Here is a 17,465-nt window from a genome sequence, read left to right as displayed (position 1 = left end):
AATCAGGATGAAACCCAAACCGGGACTCATTGTTCCTGACCATTGACTATTGTTCGTCACTCCATGGTAAATGCTCCCAAGCCCACGAAAGCCGTCGACCGCGATTGCCATGTCGCAATGCTGGAACACGTAGCTGTCTACGACCACAAAGACCAACTTCATGCAACCTCCTACGCACGGTTTGGTCGTTCTCCAACAGCTGGTGGTCCGCCTGGAGACTTTGTACTAGTTGCATCGCTGTGATATTGGTTTGTCTTCTGGCAGTCTTAGAAGATAGCGATCCTGTCTCTGCGTAGTAGCACGATATCTACCCGTGTGCCGTTCAGCCACATCCCCAGTACTGCGATAACGTGACCACAACTTCGATATCAAGTTTTGGCTGGTGTGAAGAGCCTCAGACACAACGCGTTGAATAGCACCTTTTTCTAACATGCCCACCGCTCGTAACATTTCATCTCGACTCAATTGACGTGGTGACATGACTTCTAAAGCTCACACGGCACGTTACATTCAAAAATAAAAACAAAAGAATCCTTTTTTATCAATTAAATTATTAACACAGTTTTAATTTACCATAACGTAACGAATTACTAACAGTTTTGCCGCCGCATTTTGATTTTCCTCGTTTTATATTTTTATTTGAAAATTTTGAAAATAGAATAAAAGAGGTTTCATTGTCGTAAAGTCGTAAATAATTAAGAATTAAGATATCCCTAGATTCTGTTGATGTGTGTTATATAAGTATACTCACTAAAATCTTAATCAAGTTTCTTTAATATCAGTCTTCTAATTTGTACAAGTAAGTACAAGCCATTTTATATAACCATTATAACAATGAGTAATTCTAAATCATTTTTCAAAAATGTCTAATTGTTCTTGCAAATAATAATAGACTTTTCCATTCTTAATTATCTGTTTTAGTTTAGGTAAAATTTTTAGAATATCATCAAATTCAACAAACGCTATATCTTTTTCGTACAAATTTTAACTTAGTCGCACCCTTTTTAATTGTAAGCCCGAAGAAATATCACTTTAATCTCGCCATCACCATCGAGATCACTTTGTGCAAGGCTTGCGTATAATTACCAGCGTGAACTTTTACTAAAAAGAAATCTCTTACTTTGCAGCATTTTATTATACCCAAAAATCGTAGCCTGATTTTCCTCATCAGATGCATCCATGGAGCCATAAACCATATCCCCTGATGGTGAATCGTCCGGATTTCAAACTTAACTTAAAAATTAATGTTTCAAGCATTTGCTTTTAATTATTGTATGATTTTTAAGTTACTTCATATTGTAAATAAAATAGTCGTCTGTGCCTTTATTTATTTATAATTTCAAGAATTATGATGATTTAATAGGACTGCATACAATCAAAGCACAATTTATCTTAAAGTTTATGGTAAATTTATTATAGATTATAGACTACGATTTATCGTAGATAATTTAAATCTGGACGTGTATTTATGTGTAAATAGTCATTTATATCTATAGATCATGAGATAAAACACATTAAACAATTGTTTGCGAAAAATTACCGGCCACCGCGTTGGGGATATCGTAAACAAATTGTTGTTTATCCGTGTTCTTGGCTAAGTCTGTGTAGTTTATTTCTACTAACGGTTTGCTAGCAGTAGTTACTGCAGCTGCAGAACACCATGACTTTAATTCTGCTAAATGGTACAACGTCATAGGTCTGAGTTTCTCGATACATCATTTCGCTGAAAAAAATTCTTAATTTTTTTTGTGCAAAACTGTCTTAGCTTTATTTGGCTTTAAACTCGATCTCATTGTTCCTACTAAATTCAAGCTATACTTCAACAACTGTTTCTTTACTCTCGATTGACGTACTGTAGGGCCAATGAATATTCGTTTAAATAATCGTTTTTCAGACATTTTTTCAACATTCTTATATCTTTGACTAATAGCGCTTGTTATTTTATATTTCTTTTTTGTTGAGTCTTTGTTTTTAAACTCTTCTTGGTTTTTCTTTTTAATTCGGTGAAACCTTTTCGTGTATTTTTCATATTTGAGTTTAAGGTTTTCGTTTTGAAGCTTCTGGTTATCTATTGAATATGTTGAATTGGAGGAACTCACAGCAGGTGAAACAATTCTTTAGTTTTGGAGCAATATTTGCGCATAGTCAAATTCTGGCGGTACAGGAGATCTAGGAGGTATATTATTAATTATATTGCCAAGCGCTCTTTTGCGTTGACGTTGTTGACGTTTCCGAAGTTCCCAAAAGACCCGTGCATTACTTTTCTCCTTGCAGTCTTTGATCAGTCTTTTATTTTTGTGATAGTGTGTTCTTTGCTTTTTTTTGTTTCTTTATATTTTCATAAATTTTTCCCTATACCGATTTTGCTTTTGAGCCATGTTTATATGATTTAATAGCAATAGATACAAGATAAGAAAGTTGAATAGAAGTAAGTAAGATATTATACAAAGCAATGATATTAGGTAGTCAAGCAAACAAGCGGTACGTGTTAAGTTAAGGCGGGCTAGCTGCTGACTGGTGGCGTGACAGTGTCGGCGACGGCGGTCGGCCCGCGCCCGCGCACCTTCATGTCACCTGATCTACCCGTCCGGCCGGTATTGTTGTATGGTGCAATGCGCATGAGCGTAGCGATCAGAGGTTGTGGCCTAAGTTTATCGCCAGATATTTGTGTTTTTTATTAGCGACCGGCCCCGTCCTCGCGCAAGCTGGTAGAATTAGAACAATTTCGAATAGTACAACGATATATGTCCACCGACTTACCATTTGGTCTTTTAAGTTATAATTTATATAAAACTTATATATGGTAATAACTTAATCATATCCCTTTTTCTCAAGAATAATACAGAACTGATTATTACAAAACAGACGTATTTAATATAATTCATGGCAATGATTGCACTGTTTTAAAGAGTACCTACCAATTTTTACGTTGAAACTTTGGAGACACCGAATAAACACATATACGTTATAACACGCCTTGCAGGCAACTAGTGGTGACTGCTTCGATTAACCACCACTAGACTTACGGCCGTTCCCAATATTCAGTCTCTCTTACTTGAGATAAAAATCGTAACTATGGTTGACTTTTCTGTCCCAATAAACTTATCGACGGTAACTCACCTTATCCATACACGCTGTCTGTCAATGTGACGACGTATAACTTATCAGCGATAGAAGTTTGTATGGAAATTGCAATTCACGGGTCCCAATATAAGGCGATATGAATGACATCGGGTACATTGGGACAGCTTCAGATTATTGACAGCTAATTACTGACAGTAGAAGGTAGTAATTTATCTCTATCTGTAGATAGTATATTGGGAACGGCGGTTAGCCATCTATGACTTGACGTACGTAATAAAAGGACGGTTACTGAAGGGACATTGGTTTTAGTACCAAGTTGGGGACAAGAATAGACATGATGACAACAAGTAAATTTCATTGAAATAATTTGTGTGTATATTATTACAAAATTCCTAATTCTAAAACTCTGATTCTTTTCATAATTAAAAGCAAGATGAATATAATAATCGATAAAATAAAATCGCTAAATACGGCAATCCGCCATGAAATGTTGAACGCCAATCAGAGCGCATGACGTCACGTTAGAGTTCTTTTTCTTTGTTTACATTTGAATTACTTAAGATAATACACACTCGCTCGCTTTTTTAATTGAATACGCCGTTATTGTTTTGTTATTAACTTCAATTTCTTTTGTGTAAATTGATTGCGCTAAATTGAGTCATGGAACAAGGATTTACAAAGGCTTCCAGCGCAAATTTACCAAGAATCGACTTGATAATGCTAGGAACGTTTCTGGCATCAAACAAAGACTTCTGTTCAGCAGAATTTAGAAATGTTAAAACTTCCATGTAAGTATTGTGTATTAAACAGTTAATTAATTATTTAAACCATAAAAATAATTCGTTGAAAGCATAGCTATTGTACCTATTTCAGTATAACATTCAATATTACAATTTGAGGTTATGTTTATGTTAAATATTTCTTTTTGCAATTAAATATTTACCATTGCTTTAATTATTTCAGGTCTGCTAGGGCATCTTATGGTGATGATGCTGTAAGCTATGTTCAGGTCAAACGTGAAGGAAATTTGTGCACAATAAAAGCTAAAATCTGCCCAGAACATAAAGTGCATGCCAAGTTGTATGGAGTGTCTTTGGTAGTCGACGAACAAGAAGAAACAGTTAAGTCAGTAGAATGTCATGATTGTGTGGCTTCTCAAGGAGGCTGCAAACATGCCATGGCATTCTTAATGTGGGTTCATCGCAGAAGTGAAGATCCATCTTGCACATCCATAGAATGCTATTGGAGGAAATCCAAACTTTCTAGAGTTGGGAGTACCCTTAAATACATAACTGCTACGGAATTATCTAAGGGTAGCCCTAGCTTACCATCTGATACCGAAGTATTCGAAAAGTTTGTAGAAGAAGGGAAGAGAAGAAGGTTAACCGACTGTGAATTAATGAAATACCAAAAGGACTATGTTTTTGATAGACTTTTAAGTCTATCAATGGACAATTTAGTGTTGAAATATAAAGAAAACTGTTGTAATAAATTTTTGGATAGTGTGATATTTTCTGATGCTGACATCAACAATGTAGAAGAAGAAACAAGGGAGCAACATAAAAGTAAGCTTTGGTATGAATTAAGGTATGGCAGAGTGACCGCTTCAAGAGCATATGAATTCAGTAGGTGTAAAACCAGTGACGGCACTCTGATGGCAGTAATAATGGGTGGAAAAATTCCAGACACAACAGCTATGAAACGTGGTAGAATTTTGGAGGGTGAAGTGAGGAAAACTGTAAGTGCCAACCTGGAAAAGAAAATTAGAAAATGTGGGTTATTCTTATCTAAAAATTATCCCATGCTAGCGGGTTCACCTGATGGGATCTGTGAAAATAGTATAATAGAAATTAAGTGTCCTATGAGTCAAAAAACAGTTAAAGCATATGTAAAGAATGGGAAGCCAACCCAAAAGTTTTATGTGCAAATGCAACTTCAAATGTTACTAACAGGACATAAAAAAGGCTACTTCTGTGTAGCTGACTGCAACTACAGTGCCAATAAGAAAGTATAATATAATGGAAATTATGTATGATGAAAAATATCTATCAGATTTTCTTAAGGTAATAGTCCCTTTGTGGAAGGATAATGTATATCCAGTGTTATATAAAAGTGTAATGTTATAAATAAAAACCAGTTTACGTAAAAATGTTTTTATTTGTAGGATAAACCAATGATGATCTTCACACATTATATACTAATTTACAACACTATATAAATATTCATTTACATTCACTTATATCAATGTTTTATGTTAGACTAGCTCATATTAAACAAACGAGTTTAAGCAAAGTAACAATGAACTTAGAAATAATACTGATTCTTTGTTTAATTATCTGCATAATACAATAACTTGCACTCAAAATTGTACAGTCAAACAGGATTTCAGAAACTGAATCTAACATTATTCTGAAACTGAACTGGCATATATTCTTGATCAAGCTGATTGATTTGATCTTACAAGATTCTTTGATCAAACAAACATGTATATTTATTTGATCAAAGAATCTTGTAAGTTAATCAATCCACAGGCAATGGTTATAACATCATCTAGCAATTTGACTAAATTAACATTTACACATGCATGCGGCTTTAACAAACAGAATTCACGTAGGCGTCTAATCACTCTCTCCACATGAATCCTTAAGCTTGCAATTTGTTTTGTTTCCCTTGCCTCATGTTTTGATAGCTTTGTACCAGTTGCAACACTTGGAGGTCGTACTAAGTTCACTCCCTGTTTTCTTAAATATTGTTGTACATATTTGAAACCTCTGTCAGCCATCACACGCATACCTGGTTGCAAACACTTTATAAAATCACAAGATTCGACCGACAATGTGTCAGTAATTCTTCCTCCATATCCTGGAGAATTGTAATTGATTAGTCCATTAGGAGTACAAGACACAAGATACTTTATCGTATTAGCTTTTTTGTATTCTGACCAGGAGAGAGCCTGGTTCACTGCTTTTGAAGGCTTTTCTATCTCAATTTCTAAGCAGTCTATAATACAAGTTACATTGTAATATTTATGCCTAAAGGCCATAGGCAAATTTTTTCTTATGGAATCTTTATCTAAGACAACAAGAAAAGGTCGCATCAAACTAGCACTATTTTTCAGAAATATCTTGCTGGCATATGTCGGATCAATAGAAAAATCATCAGAAAGCTCTCTGAAACTACTATTTAATTTAATTTTTTTCAAGCACATTATTATATGGTGTGTGGGAATATTTAACTTTTTTTCAATTAAATCTATAAGGTAGTAACAACTGTTAGGAACTCCAATGTAAGACCGTGGGTTCTTTTTTATTTTCTGCAATGTATATGCCAAGATTCTTGATGCCTCTTGTTTCTTATCGTCTTCAATTAATTCACTGCAGTCTGAAGACGATTTAATTTTTAAAGATGTCACTGATGGTGATTCACTATGTGCTACAGATGGTGTGTATGAAATATCACTGTCAGAATCTGCCTGAAATCCTATTTTCTTGGAACATTTTTGTATGGTGGATATGGATGGCTTGGTACTTGTGATTTTAAATGGTGAAGTAAAAGCAGAACGACAAAAGGGTTTCGATGGTGAAGTCATCTGATCTACTGATTTTATTTCTGTTTGAACAGCTTTACTTCTGAACTTATTTGTTATATACACTTGAATGGATTTATTTACCATCTTAGGTGCATCTTTTGTAGTACTTTCCTGCATGGCTGATGTTCCGGGGGTTGGGTCTTCAAGTTCTAGCTGTTCTGTTGCAACAGAACAAGTTGTAGTTGTTTTATTTTGTAATTCTTGCTCAGCTTCTGCAACGACTTCTCTTCTTTGCTTTTTCGCACTATATTTCCTTTCGTTTGAGTCGGAAGTTCGTTTTCTTCTGTCAGGTTGGCATTCAAATTTTGAGGGAACGCACCCAGGTTTCATGCGAATCTGCGACACTGACCCCATCACATGATACTCCATGTAGTTTGCCATATAATTTGGTAACTGAAAATGAAATAAAATACCTTTTTAATAGCTCATTCATTGAGGATTTGATTATAATAAGTAACAGTGAGTAAGAGAATCATAACCTCCAAAAAGTTTGTATATCAATGTTTACTTCTTCCCATAAAATTAGCTTATAATGAATTTAGCAACAAAATTCTACAAAATAAAAAAGGAAATACTTACGTCAAAGTGATCTTCACAAAAATAAAGCTGTGTAGTGGGTAATATTCCTTCCAAATCACGTCTTGCAAGTTCAAGCCACTTCTTTCTTAATTTCTTATCGAAAGGAACGAAAATAAATAACTTCTCAGGAGTTTTTATGGACGTATTAGTACACAGAGGGACGGAACACCACCGATATGCTTTCGAAGTCATGTTTTTAATGTAAAAACTAGTAAAATGTCCAAATTAAATATGAATTAGATAATGTTTACATATACCGAATGTTCCTTGTACTCTAAAGTGACGTAAGCAAGCGACGCCATGACACTTTGACGCGTTTTGGTGCAAATTTTAAATTTATTAATCAAAAATTATTTTTTAAGTACTAAACCTAAATTTTCCGCAGAAATATTATGTTTATTAGAATTCATATATATTTCCAAATATTATAGAACAGTTTCTCAAAATTTGTCATCATGCCTATTGTAAAATTAATAAAAATATATTATTCCGTTTTGTTCTCTTACGATTTATTAGATATTAAAGGAAAAGCTATTGTAGATTAATAATATAAGGCTTTAATGGCATGCTCCTATATAAAGTTTTTGAAACAATGCGATAAAAATTTCACACAGCACAGCCTGTGGGTAGTCTGAGATTTTATATGGAGAAAGTGATGAGATCCCCTAAGTTACCACTAAAATAAAAGTATTTGTTTGCAATTTTTGTAGGCTACTTAAGATTCCTTCGGCGTTAATTCAGTAACAATTAAATTATATCAATTTAGTTAAGAGTTATAGTAAAAGGAACTATGTGAACCTTTTAGGCATTGCAAACCTGTCTCTAAATCATACACAGCTACTCTCATATTATCTACCATTTGAGATTATTCTCGTCTCTACTGCTGCGTCTTATTTCATGTTTCATGTTTTAAATATATCTCCACCATAACTATTTTTTGATTTTCATTACAATAAAAGTTACATAGACCACATTGATCCTCTTTTGGTTTAAAAAAGGACAGATTAAATTCATTTGTAAACATTTTATAGTAGTAGTTTTTATGGTTGGCATTTTATATTATGTACTTGCTGATTTAATCGTCTATTCTCGGTCTATTTCAAATCTTCATTTTTATTCATTATCTTCATTTATCATTATCTATAAATCGTTAATAGTTTTGTTACCTTCTATAAATTCTTTCATTGTAAGTAAAGGGATTTTGACCTTAGGAATAAAACTAATATGCTCCATTATTTCATGATCCAAAGTTGCCTTATAAAAGCCTTACAAGGTCAAACCTTGTTCTATCTCAGTCTTTCAGCGTTCGTATATTTGTATAGAGGCTGTACATCAACTATACTCGTACCCGCATTTACTATCGGTCTTTGTTTTACTTAATCACCTAACGGCCGTTTTCAATAACGTATCTCTAGTTACGGATACATTGCTGTCACCGTTTAATGACAAGATCTTATCTATCCATAGTTATGTCCAATATAGTTATTGTCCAATGCATTATGTCAATAGGTTATTGAAATGTAAGTAAGCGTTAAAGGATAGATTTGTCTCCCTCTAGTATATTAAACTTAGGATAGATAGGTTATGGAAAACGGCCGCAAATCAAATCCGATTCAGAACTTGATAACGATGAGTCAGACGAGGATAGAGCTAGATGAATTTGAGGATGATGAACGTGAAAACTCGAAAAACGTAAATTTTGAATTAATTCAGTTTATTAATAAAGGTGCGACATATTAATTAATAATATATGTAGGTATACATCTAATATAGTGTAATATCCTGCTTATTATTAATTATTTTGATAATTTACATTATTATAATATATATATATATATATATACATATATTAAAATAATAAATAAAATGCCAATTTGGAAAGAGGTTGTCTCCCAGTTTTCCTTTTTTGTGTCATTTATCAGTTGGAGTTTTTTGGCGAAGCAGAAATTATTTTCGGCACACCCCTAACGTATTTTATGATAAGATTTGTTTCGCCATTTTTTGTTCGACGCTCAGGCTCTTCTTTGTGATATTTCATAAATGATTGCTGCTGGGGTGTTTGATCAGGGTAAAGCTTATTCGCGTCATTTTTTACACTTGTTTGTTTCGAAGTATATGCAGGGCTGTTTCTGAAGACTCAAAACAAACTTTGATTAAACGGAGTTTTTCGGGGGTTATATTTTCCTAAGCGTAATACTTTTCAGGTTGAGGACATTCTATGTACATAGTTTTTAGGATACTCCAGGAGGCGTTCTTATCATAGTCCTGTCTCTCTTTTGGGTCTGTAGATTCGACTTTTACTGATATTAACAAATTTCTCGATCTCACGTTTCGCTCATTTGGTTCCGCAATAATTTCTACTCTGCTTTCGTTTTCGGGCTTGCATCTAGACTAAGAATCTTTAAGTCTATGTTTTGCATTCTAGATTCTAAAAACTCGATCTTCTTTTGTGTAATGCTATTTGAACTTTTATGTTCATAATTTCTGATTTTAATTTTCAGTAGTAGATATTATGTCACTAACTTGTTTTTTTTTTACTGAGATAGCATAGTGTATTAGATATGAGATACGTCATCATTTCCGACATTTGTAGTTGCAGTGCTGTTATTTGTTTTCTTAATTCCACGAACTCAAGTTTCATATCCGAGAATTCAGTCTTTAATGCTTCATTTTCTGCAGCAAATTTTCGCATGTTTCTCGTATTTATTTGCGATAATGCCGATGACTGAGAAGGATTACTTTTACTTGGTAAATTTGGGTCTAGTTCTAGGTCTAGTTGGAGATCTTTTAGCGGACATATTGATCCATGGCATTCCTCGCGTTATCGGTACAGCGCCACGCGCCCCCCAGAGAAAAAAGTCGTACGGACACTTAAAATATGCGCTCTAAAAACTGTCTTACCTCGGATATATTACAGATGAAATTTGTAAGTCACCACTTTATTTTGTTTTTAATGAATTCGTAACACGTCCACACTGTAAGCTGTTCTCGCAGCGATTACTTCACTTAATACCAGCGATAGAAGTTTGTATGGAAATTGCTTCTCGGGTCCCAATATAAGGCGATAAGAATGACTTATCGTTTATATTGGGACAGCTTCAGATTATTGACAGTAGAAGGTAGTAATTTATCTTTATCTGTAGATAGTATATTGGGAACGGCGGTTAGCCATCTATAACTTGATGTACGTGATAAAAGGACGGATACTGAAGGAACATTGGTTTTAGTACCAAGTTGGGGACAAGAATTGTAAACTTAATAAAAATATATTATTCCGTTTAATTCTATTACGATTTATTAGATATTAAAGGGAAAACTATTGTAGATTAATAATATTAGCCTTTAATGGCATATAAAGTTTTTGAAACAATGCGATAAAAATTTACAGCACATACCTATAGGCAAACTGAGATTTTATTTGGAGAAAGTAATGAGATCCTCTAAGTTACCACTACAATGAAAGTATTTGTTATGGATTCGGTTAAAATTATATTAGATTATACAGCTATGCATTCTAGCTACACTATACAATAAAATATTAAAACATGGTATTAGAAGGCAACCATACTGGTGAACTGTTGAAGATTAACTGGCTTGCTGTAGGCCGATTCACGTATATTTTAACGATCCAAAAATCGTTGTAGTTCCAGAAGTCGTCTTATTGAAACTTGGTCCAAAATTGGTATTCACGTACTGATTCGATAGGACGACAACTCAATAGGACTGAAACTCAGCGACTCATCGACGACTTGCAGAAGGACATTTGCCAGTCTAATTCTACTATTCCTTTATTTTCTACGTTATTCTTTTAAATATCATTATTATGATATCAGAGTCTTTTGATCAGTTACTAGTACTCAACCTAACGATATTTGAAGGCGTAGAGTAGTAAAACGGTAAGGTATATTTATTTTTACACAGAAATTAATAACGTGAAAATGAAAAGTCGTACCCAAATGGTTGTAATAAAAAAACCGCCGTACATCAAAGTCAAACTGGATTTTCGCCCTGTGCAGGTAAGTCTTTCTCGTCTCGTTTGGTTCGAGTAAACAAAATGAGCTTGAAGAAGATTGTAATCGTGCGGCAACTTGAATTGCTAACTGACTTCATGGAACAACACAGAGACCTTGCGCTGGGAAGAGTACGCTCGAAAGAAGGTCGTGCTTGTTACCAGCGATTATGGACTCAGTTGGGTGAGATCCTTAATACGGAGGACGTTGGTGGTGTATATAGAAGCCCTAAATAGTGGAATGAAGTGAGTTTTGCTGATGGATGGTAGAAATACATAATAATAACGATCGATTTGATTTATATACTTACCCATGTTTTATTATTAAAATTTAGTTTTAAAAAGTGCAGGATCAAAAATAAATAAAATGAGAAGGACTGCACAAAGCCTGCAGCAGACTGGTGGAGGACCATCGGAAGCAGTGCCACTACCCAGTCTGGAGGAAAGACTTTGTGCAAATTTGGGTCCGGATCAATTTATGTCTCTACCAGTCAATCACAACTCGTAACCGGACCATATAATGAAAGTTTTAATATATGTATTAACTTACTATTGCTCAATTGAATAGTTAGCAAGAATCTGATTGATAGTTAACTTATTGCTTGCAGCGAGAATATCCCATTAGTTGATACAGATAGAAGATGCATCTATGGCACATTATGAAGTTGAATTGTAAGTCTTTGTTCTTCACTTACATGGTATCTACATGTATTTATTTATTGTCATCATTCATAAATATAGGTAATGTTTTTTAGGAATGAGACTGTGATGACTGAGTCTACAACTGACAACTCCACTGTGCAACCATTAAGTAACATGTAAGTATTTTAGGTTTATTAGTCAAATAATTTTGTTTACTTTCAACTACATAAACATATATTCTATTTTTGAGATAAGCCTTCTACATCTAGACATGTGCAATGTTCCACTGAAGCCCGTTCTAAGCGCCACAATCGTAGGTATTATAAAATGTGGGTACCTAATATTGTGTTATTAACATTTCTAAGATTTAATGTTTATATTATTTTAATTTTAGAAATTAAAGTAGACCACACTAGGCAGAAATCCAAAAAAAAAGAAAATAGAAATTTACCAAGCACAGCTGCAAGCTACCAAAAAAAGAAATTTAATAGAAAAAGAAAGGTGGCAGCAATAAAAGAATTGACAACTACTATTAAGCCTCATACATATGTTACGATTAATAGTAACGATAAATCTGTGCAGACCAGTTTGCGCAGTTTTATCGATCGTGTGTATGAAAAATCGTTGTCGATAATCGTTCGTCGGTGGCAGTTGCAATTTCTATCAGATAAATCGTTGCCGATTTTTGCACTGTTTTATCGTTACGTGTGGACGGCGGTCGCTCAGTTTGGCAGTACTTCACGGAGCTTGCTAGTGTGCGCACGTATACATCGCTTCCACAGAAACATGTCGGAAGACGAAAGAGTTGGATACCGCGAACTACTTCAAGATTTTATAGAAAGCTACAGAAACGAAACTTGCCTTTGGAAGACTACATGTAAGGATTACCACAACCGCAACAAAAAAAAAATGCCGCCAACGACGGGCTAATCGAAAAATACAAAACCATAGATCCAAATGCCACCAGGGATACAGTGGTTAAGAAGATTAATAATCTTCGAACTCCATATAAAAAAGAGCTCAATAAAATAAAAAAAATCGTGTAAATCTGGAGCAGGGACTGACGAGATTTATAAACCTCGTTTATAGTCCTTTGAGTTATTGAGTTTTGTATACGATCAAGAAGTACCGAGACCATCTACATCGAATATAAATGAGGTAAGATTTTATTTCTGAAAAAATATTTATTGCTTAATTTTATTACTCGAATACAAGTCCTGTATTTTGACATTAATGAACAAAATTGTCTTGCCAAGGAACTTTCCCTTCAGTTACAAAATATGTCATAAATTGATTTCTTATCGGATTTGCTGTTTGAATTGTACGGCCTTGTGTAGTTCTTTGTAATGGTTCAAGTGTTGAATCATTTGTTGTGAATCCTGACGTTATCGTACCTTCCTCATAATTCTGACGGAGCGTATGAATTAAGCATTGATGACAACAACTAATTATGCAAAGCACAGGTTGCTCTTACGACTGACCCAATAGTTTCAGGCGACAAATTCATTTGTGTTCTGTAAATTCTTAACGTCGCCGCTAGTATACCAAAAGCGTTTTCGACTATACGGCGTGCTCGCGATATCCGATAATTATATAACTTCTTAATTCTACTATCTAAGTCATTTTGCCGAAATGGCTTCATCATTCTTAGAGGAAACGCGTCGTCAGCTACAAATACATACGGCAGTATTCGTGGACTATTATGTAGCCTTTTTTCTGTAGGAATATTTAACGCCTTATTTCAAGGTTTTCATAAAATTTTGTATTTAACAATACTCCGCCGTCGGAAACCCTTCCATTTGTCCCAAAATCAACTAACAGGAATCAGTATTTTGCATCAACGATTGCTAGTAATACGATAAAAACAAGGAATTTGAAATCAATACTACACAAGACTCCAAAGATGATGGGACGGTGGCCATGGATGTCCAGTCGACGAGTAGCTTTTCAGGGTATGTGCCTAAAAGAACGAAGTCAAGCAATTCTGATTATGAGAGTAAATCTTTAACGGCCAATTCTCTATCTCTTCTTTCACAACTCAGCACCGGAATTCTGGTCCCATACAGGGTCAAAGGAAGGAAGAAACGCAAGATCACGTTGTCGAATATAGGAGAGGTAGTGTCAATTTTGATAGACAACCCAGGTATCAAGATGGAATATAGTGAAGATAGCCTAAAAGAGGTCTGGAAATTGGAGGTTGTTTAACAACCTATTATGATATAAGTAAGTTTGACCCTGTTGATGCAAGTGGATAAAGATAATATGAAAAAATACCATACTGCGTCTATGTTTTTAGTTATAATAAAACGAGCTTGGGGGCACGATTTCAACGTGCTTGCTATCAATAGCACCTAAAAGTGAGGAAAGTTCCACTTCTGCTCAAATTCTCTCGCTATTATTCTCCACTCTTCTTCTGTTTTTGGAAACTGTAACAAAATGAGTATATGATTAGTATAGTACTTTCAGGAATATAATAGTTCTTCTATTTTACAGACGCAGTAAACCACCGGCAGCGGTCGATACACACCAACACTGGCCTATTCAGACAACGAATCAGACACACCGACCCCGGCAAACCGTTCTGACAGCAAACGAGCTACATCAATCTCGGATCGTGTTCGGCCAAGACCAAAAAAAATACATTAACTGAAGACGTACTTAAGTCCGTAAATGATCATTTTAAAAGGCCTAAACAACTCGCCTTCCACTCAGCCACACATACAAAACCTTTTCACTGAGCCACAAATTCAAAACCATTCCACTAAGTCACACACTCAAGTCATTTACACTCAGCTACACACTCAAAATCATTTCACTTATGGGGCGTCTACACGTGCTATATTTACGACAATTTGTGGCTGCAATACTGTGGCCGGCAACATTGCTAGCAATACCAGCCACACTATGCAATATTTTAAGGATGGCCCGGCATTATAGCCACATATTTTTTCGTATGTCAAAATGTTTTTATGTGTAGCCGGCGTGTGGCCTCGCAACTGAAAATACTGCAATATATCTGGGCCATCTATATTTTGTTCTGTTTTACTGTATATGCGCGTCCCTTCCTCCCTGCGACGCACGGTATTTGATGCAAAAAGCTGGCCATCACATATTTTTATTTGATAATGCTTGTTCACCGTTATATATGTGTATTTTGTTGTGAATTCATTCAAAAGAGAATTAAAAACATTGAAACTGCTATAATAAGTAGGAAAAAAAGCATTTATTCAGAGAATTTCTTGTACATCATTTTCATCATCGTTTTCGAGTTGTATAGTGTAGCTGGGTTCTCCTGGGAGTAATAACTCTAATGTTTCCTTGGAAAAACTTGTGGATTTCTTCATTGGCTTCTTCCTCATGCCTGTCATAAATGGATCCGATGTGAGCAGGAGGCGATTGAGCACATCTAGATTGCATGCTCCGCGTGAAAATTTCCTGGCATGGTGGAGTCTGTAGTACCTTATATGATTGTTTCGGGATTCTGCCGCTTCCTCTGACAGCTGTCCTATAGGTAGTAATGCTGAGGAAATCACATGAGCACCATGTCGTAGAATTTTGTGTACAGTTGGGGTCATGGGGTGCCAACCGTACAATTTGACGTACAACTCCTCTGTTTCGCGTGCATATTTTTGAAACGCACCTGTATTAATTTTGTGGCCACTGGATATTGCCTCCAAAATAATTTTGAATCTGTATATTAGATTAACATCTATTCCAGTTATACAGGCGGATAACTCGTGGTTAGCGAAAAATGTCCTACTGGTGTTACCATCAGTGGTATTTCCAAAATGGGCCTTTGGTACGTCAACAAGAAGGCCCATCTCCGTTCTGAACCTGTCTTGAATATTTTTTTTTGTTTTTTCTACTATGTCTTTCTCAGATTTCGTTTTTCTCCACTTTTTTATTGGAATCTTGTAAGCGATATGAAGAAGGCTTTCAAAAAACCTGATTCTCGCATGTAAGGTGGATAGACTGAATTCCAACGAACCTTCTTTACTGTCCCTTTTCTTTGATAAATCATTGAATTCTGTCGATGTGGCACTACAAATGTAACAACGCATAGTTGAAGTGGTATCTGTCGCAGCGTTGCATACCTTTCCGTCCATCATGGTAAATAGTAATGTATGTTTTGTTTTTGTGTCGGCAAACTCCGTCGGCTTCAGGTTATTCGCCTTTGACTTCACATATGCAATTTCTTCTTTAGTACTGGCGACAGTTTCATGTAGAAACCTTATTCTGATCGGTCTGCAGTACCGTGGTGATGACGGGGTGGGATTCTGCCAAATCACTCTCTTATCTTTGCCACAAATCAATTGTAATGGCACCATGGAGCTCTGAAAAATGTTCGCATCGGAATCAGTTTCACTTTCAAATTTCATTTTGTATTCTGTTTGTGTAGATCCATCACATGCCCATTTGCAGATCAATTCAAGTGATTGTTTATCGTCTTCGTTCAAGGTATTTACAACATCCTTCAAAAAGAGTATCAGTCTCGAAACAGTGTGGTCAACCAAACTCTGCAAATCAACTTCAGCACAGGTAGCCGTGACCCTAAAGGATTCTGTGGGCGGATAGCATTCTTTTTTTGACTTTTGAAGAAGACTGTAACAGGGCAACACGTTTGGCATTTTGCTCCGCAATATTTCATACTGGGACCGTGATACCCAGCTTCAATATACATCGACAAGGCATCCAAAGGTGACATCTTAGTCGATAATGGTTCTTCGTTGCTTTTTCTATAAGCTGATCTATATTTCTTTGCTCGAGTTGAAGAATTGGTAAGATCTTTTAGTACATTCGACGCGTCAGCTTTACCCGAAGCACGTAATTTTATTTGAGTAGCGTAATTCAGCATGTCTGCTTCATTTGAACGAAGTTGTTTTGTTTGGCGTATCTTGCTCCTTTCGCTTAGTTCTGTAAACTTCTTCTTAGGCTGCCCATGATTTGCAGCTGTAAATTTAACTACCATTATTGGTCAAATCTAAAACAAATTGAACATTTTTATACCCTATTAATATTTTTTTTTTAAGATTTTGAACATACCTGTGGTCGGTAGAGATAAGGTAGTCTCGTTATTGAGCCAAGTTTTCAACTCGCGTTGAAAAAAAATCGGCAAAAATTCATCCGCGCAGTTCTACTGCTAATTGTTTTAAAATAGTTTTCCACGATTAATTAGCTTTATTTTAATAATTAATAATGAAATGCTGGGAAAGGCTGGGAAGTACACTAAAAGTTTAAGTGTTTGGATTAAAACGAGAAAATTAATAGCTAAATCCTTCCGTATTCTCGAGGCTATATTTACCAAACTCCTTACTATATATACATAAAATACGCATTAAAAAAATAAACATGCCTTGCTCCAAAGAATCCATAGCGGCCACTTCACTAAATAGTCTAAGACACAAAATTAGACGTGTTTTTCTGAGATCAGATTTTACTTGCATCGACAAACTACACGAACACTGAACGAACGGTAACTTCCGACTGATGGCAAAAGCGCAGGGTTGGGTCCAGGTAGAAAAAAATGCTAGCCTTTGTTACGCCCCGGCTCCTTATCTGTTC

The 17,465-nt window shown here is 35.3% G+C and overlaps 2 protein-coding genes and 1 pseudogene across 2 annotated transcripts; 2 read left to right on the top strand and 1 right to left on the bottom strand.

Moving 5' to 3' along the window:
* The first annotated feature begins 2,875 nt into the window (after positions 1-2,875).
* On the top strand, positions 2,876-5,098 carry LOC126972109 (uncharacterized). The gene is made up of 2 exons (XM_050818701.1): positions 2,876-3,872; positions 4,048-5,098. The coding sequence occupies exons 1-2, from the start codon at positions 3,745-3,747 to the stop codon at positions 5,096-5,098; spliced, it is 1,179 nt and encodes a 392-aa protein (XP_050674658.1). The 5' UTR covers positions 2,876-3,744.
* Positions 5,099-5,267: 169 nt separating this feature from the next.
* LOC126972657 (uncharacterized) lies at positions 5,268-7,602 on the bottom strand. Its single transcript, XM_050819543.1, has one exon. It carries the CDS (start codon positions 7,052-7,054, stop codon positions 5,576-5,578), a length of 1,479 nt encoding a protein of 492 aa, XP_050675500.1. The 5' UTR covers positions 7,055-7,602; the 3' UTR covers positions 5,268-5,575.
* A 4,899-nt stretch (positions 7,603-12,501) lies between these two features.
* Positions 12,502-14,840, top strand: LOC126973659 (uncharacterized; annotated as a pseudogene).
* Positions 14,841-17,465: the final 2,625 nt, after the last annotated feature.

This window comes from Leptidea sinapis, chromosome 2 (assembly GCF_905404315.1).
Source record: "Leptidea sinapis chromosome 2, ilLepSina1.1, whole genome shotgun sequence".
Classification (NCBI taxonomy): Eukaryota; Metazoa; Arthropoda; class Insecta; order Lepidoptera; family Pieridae; genus Leptidea; species Leptidea sinapis.
This window is presented reverse-complemented; position numbering and strand designations above follow the sequence as displayed.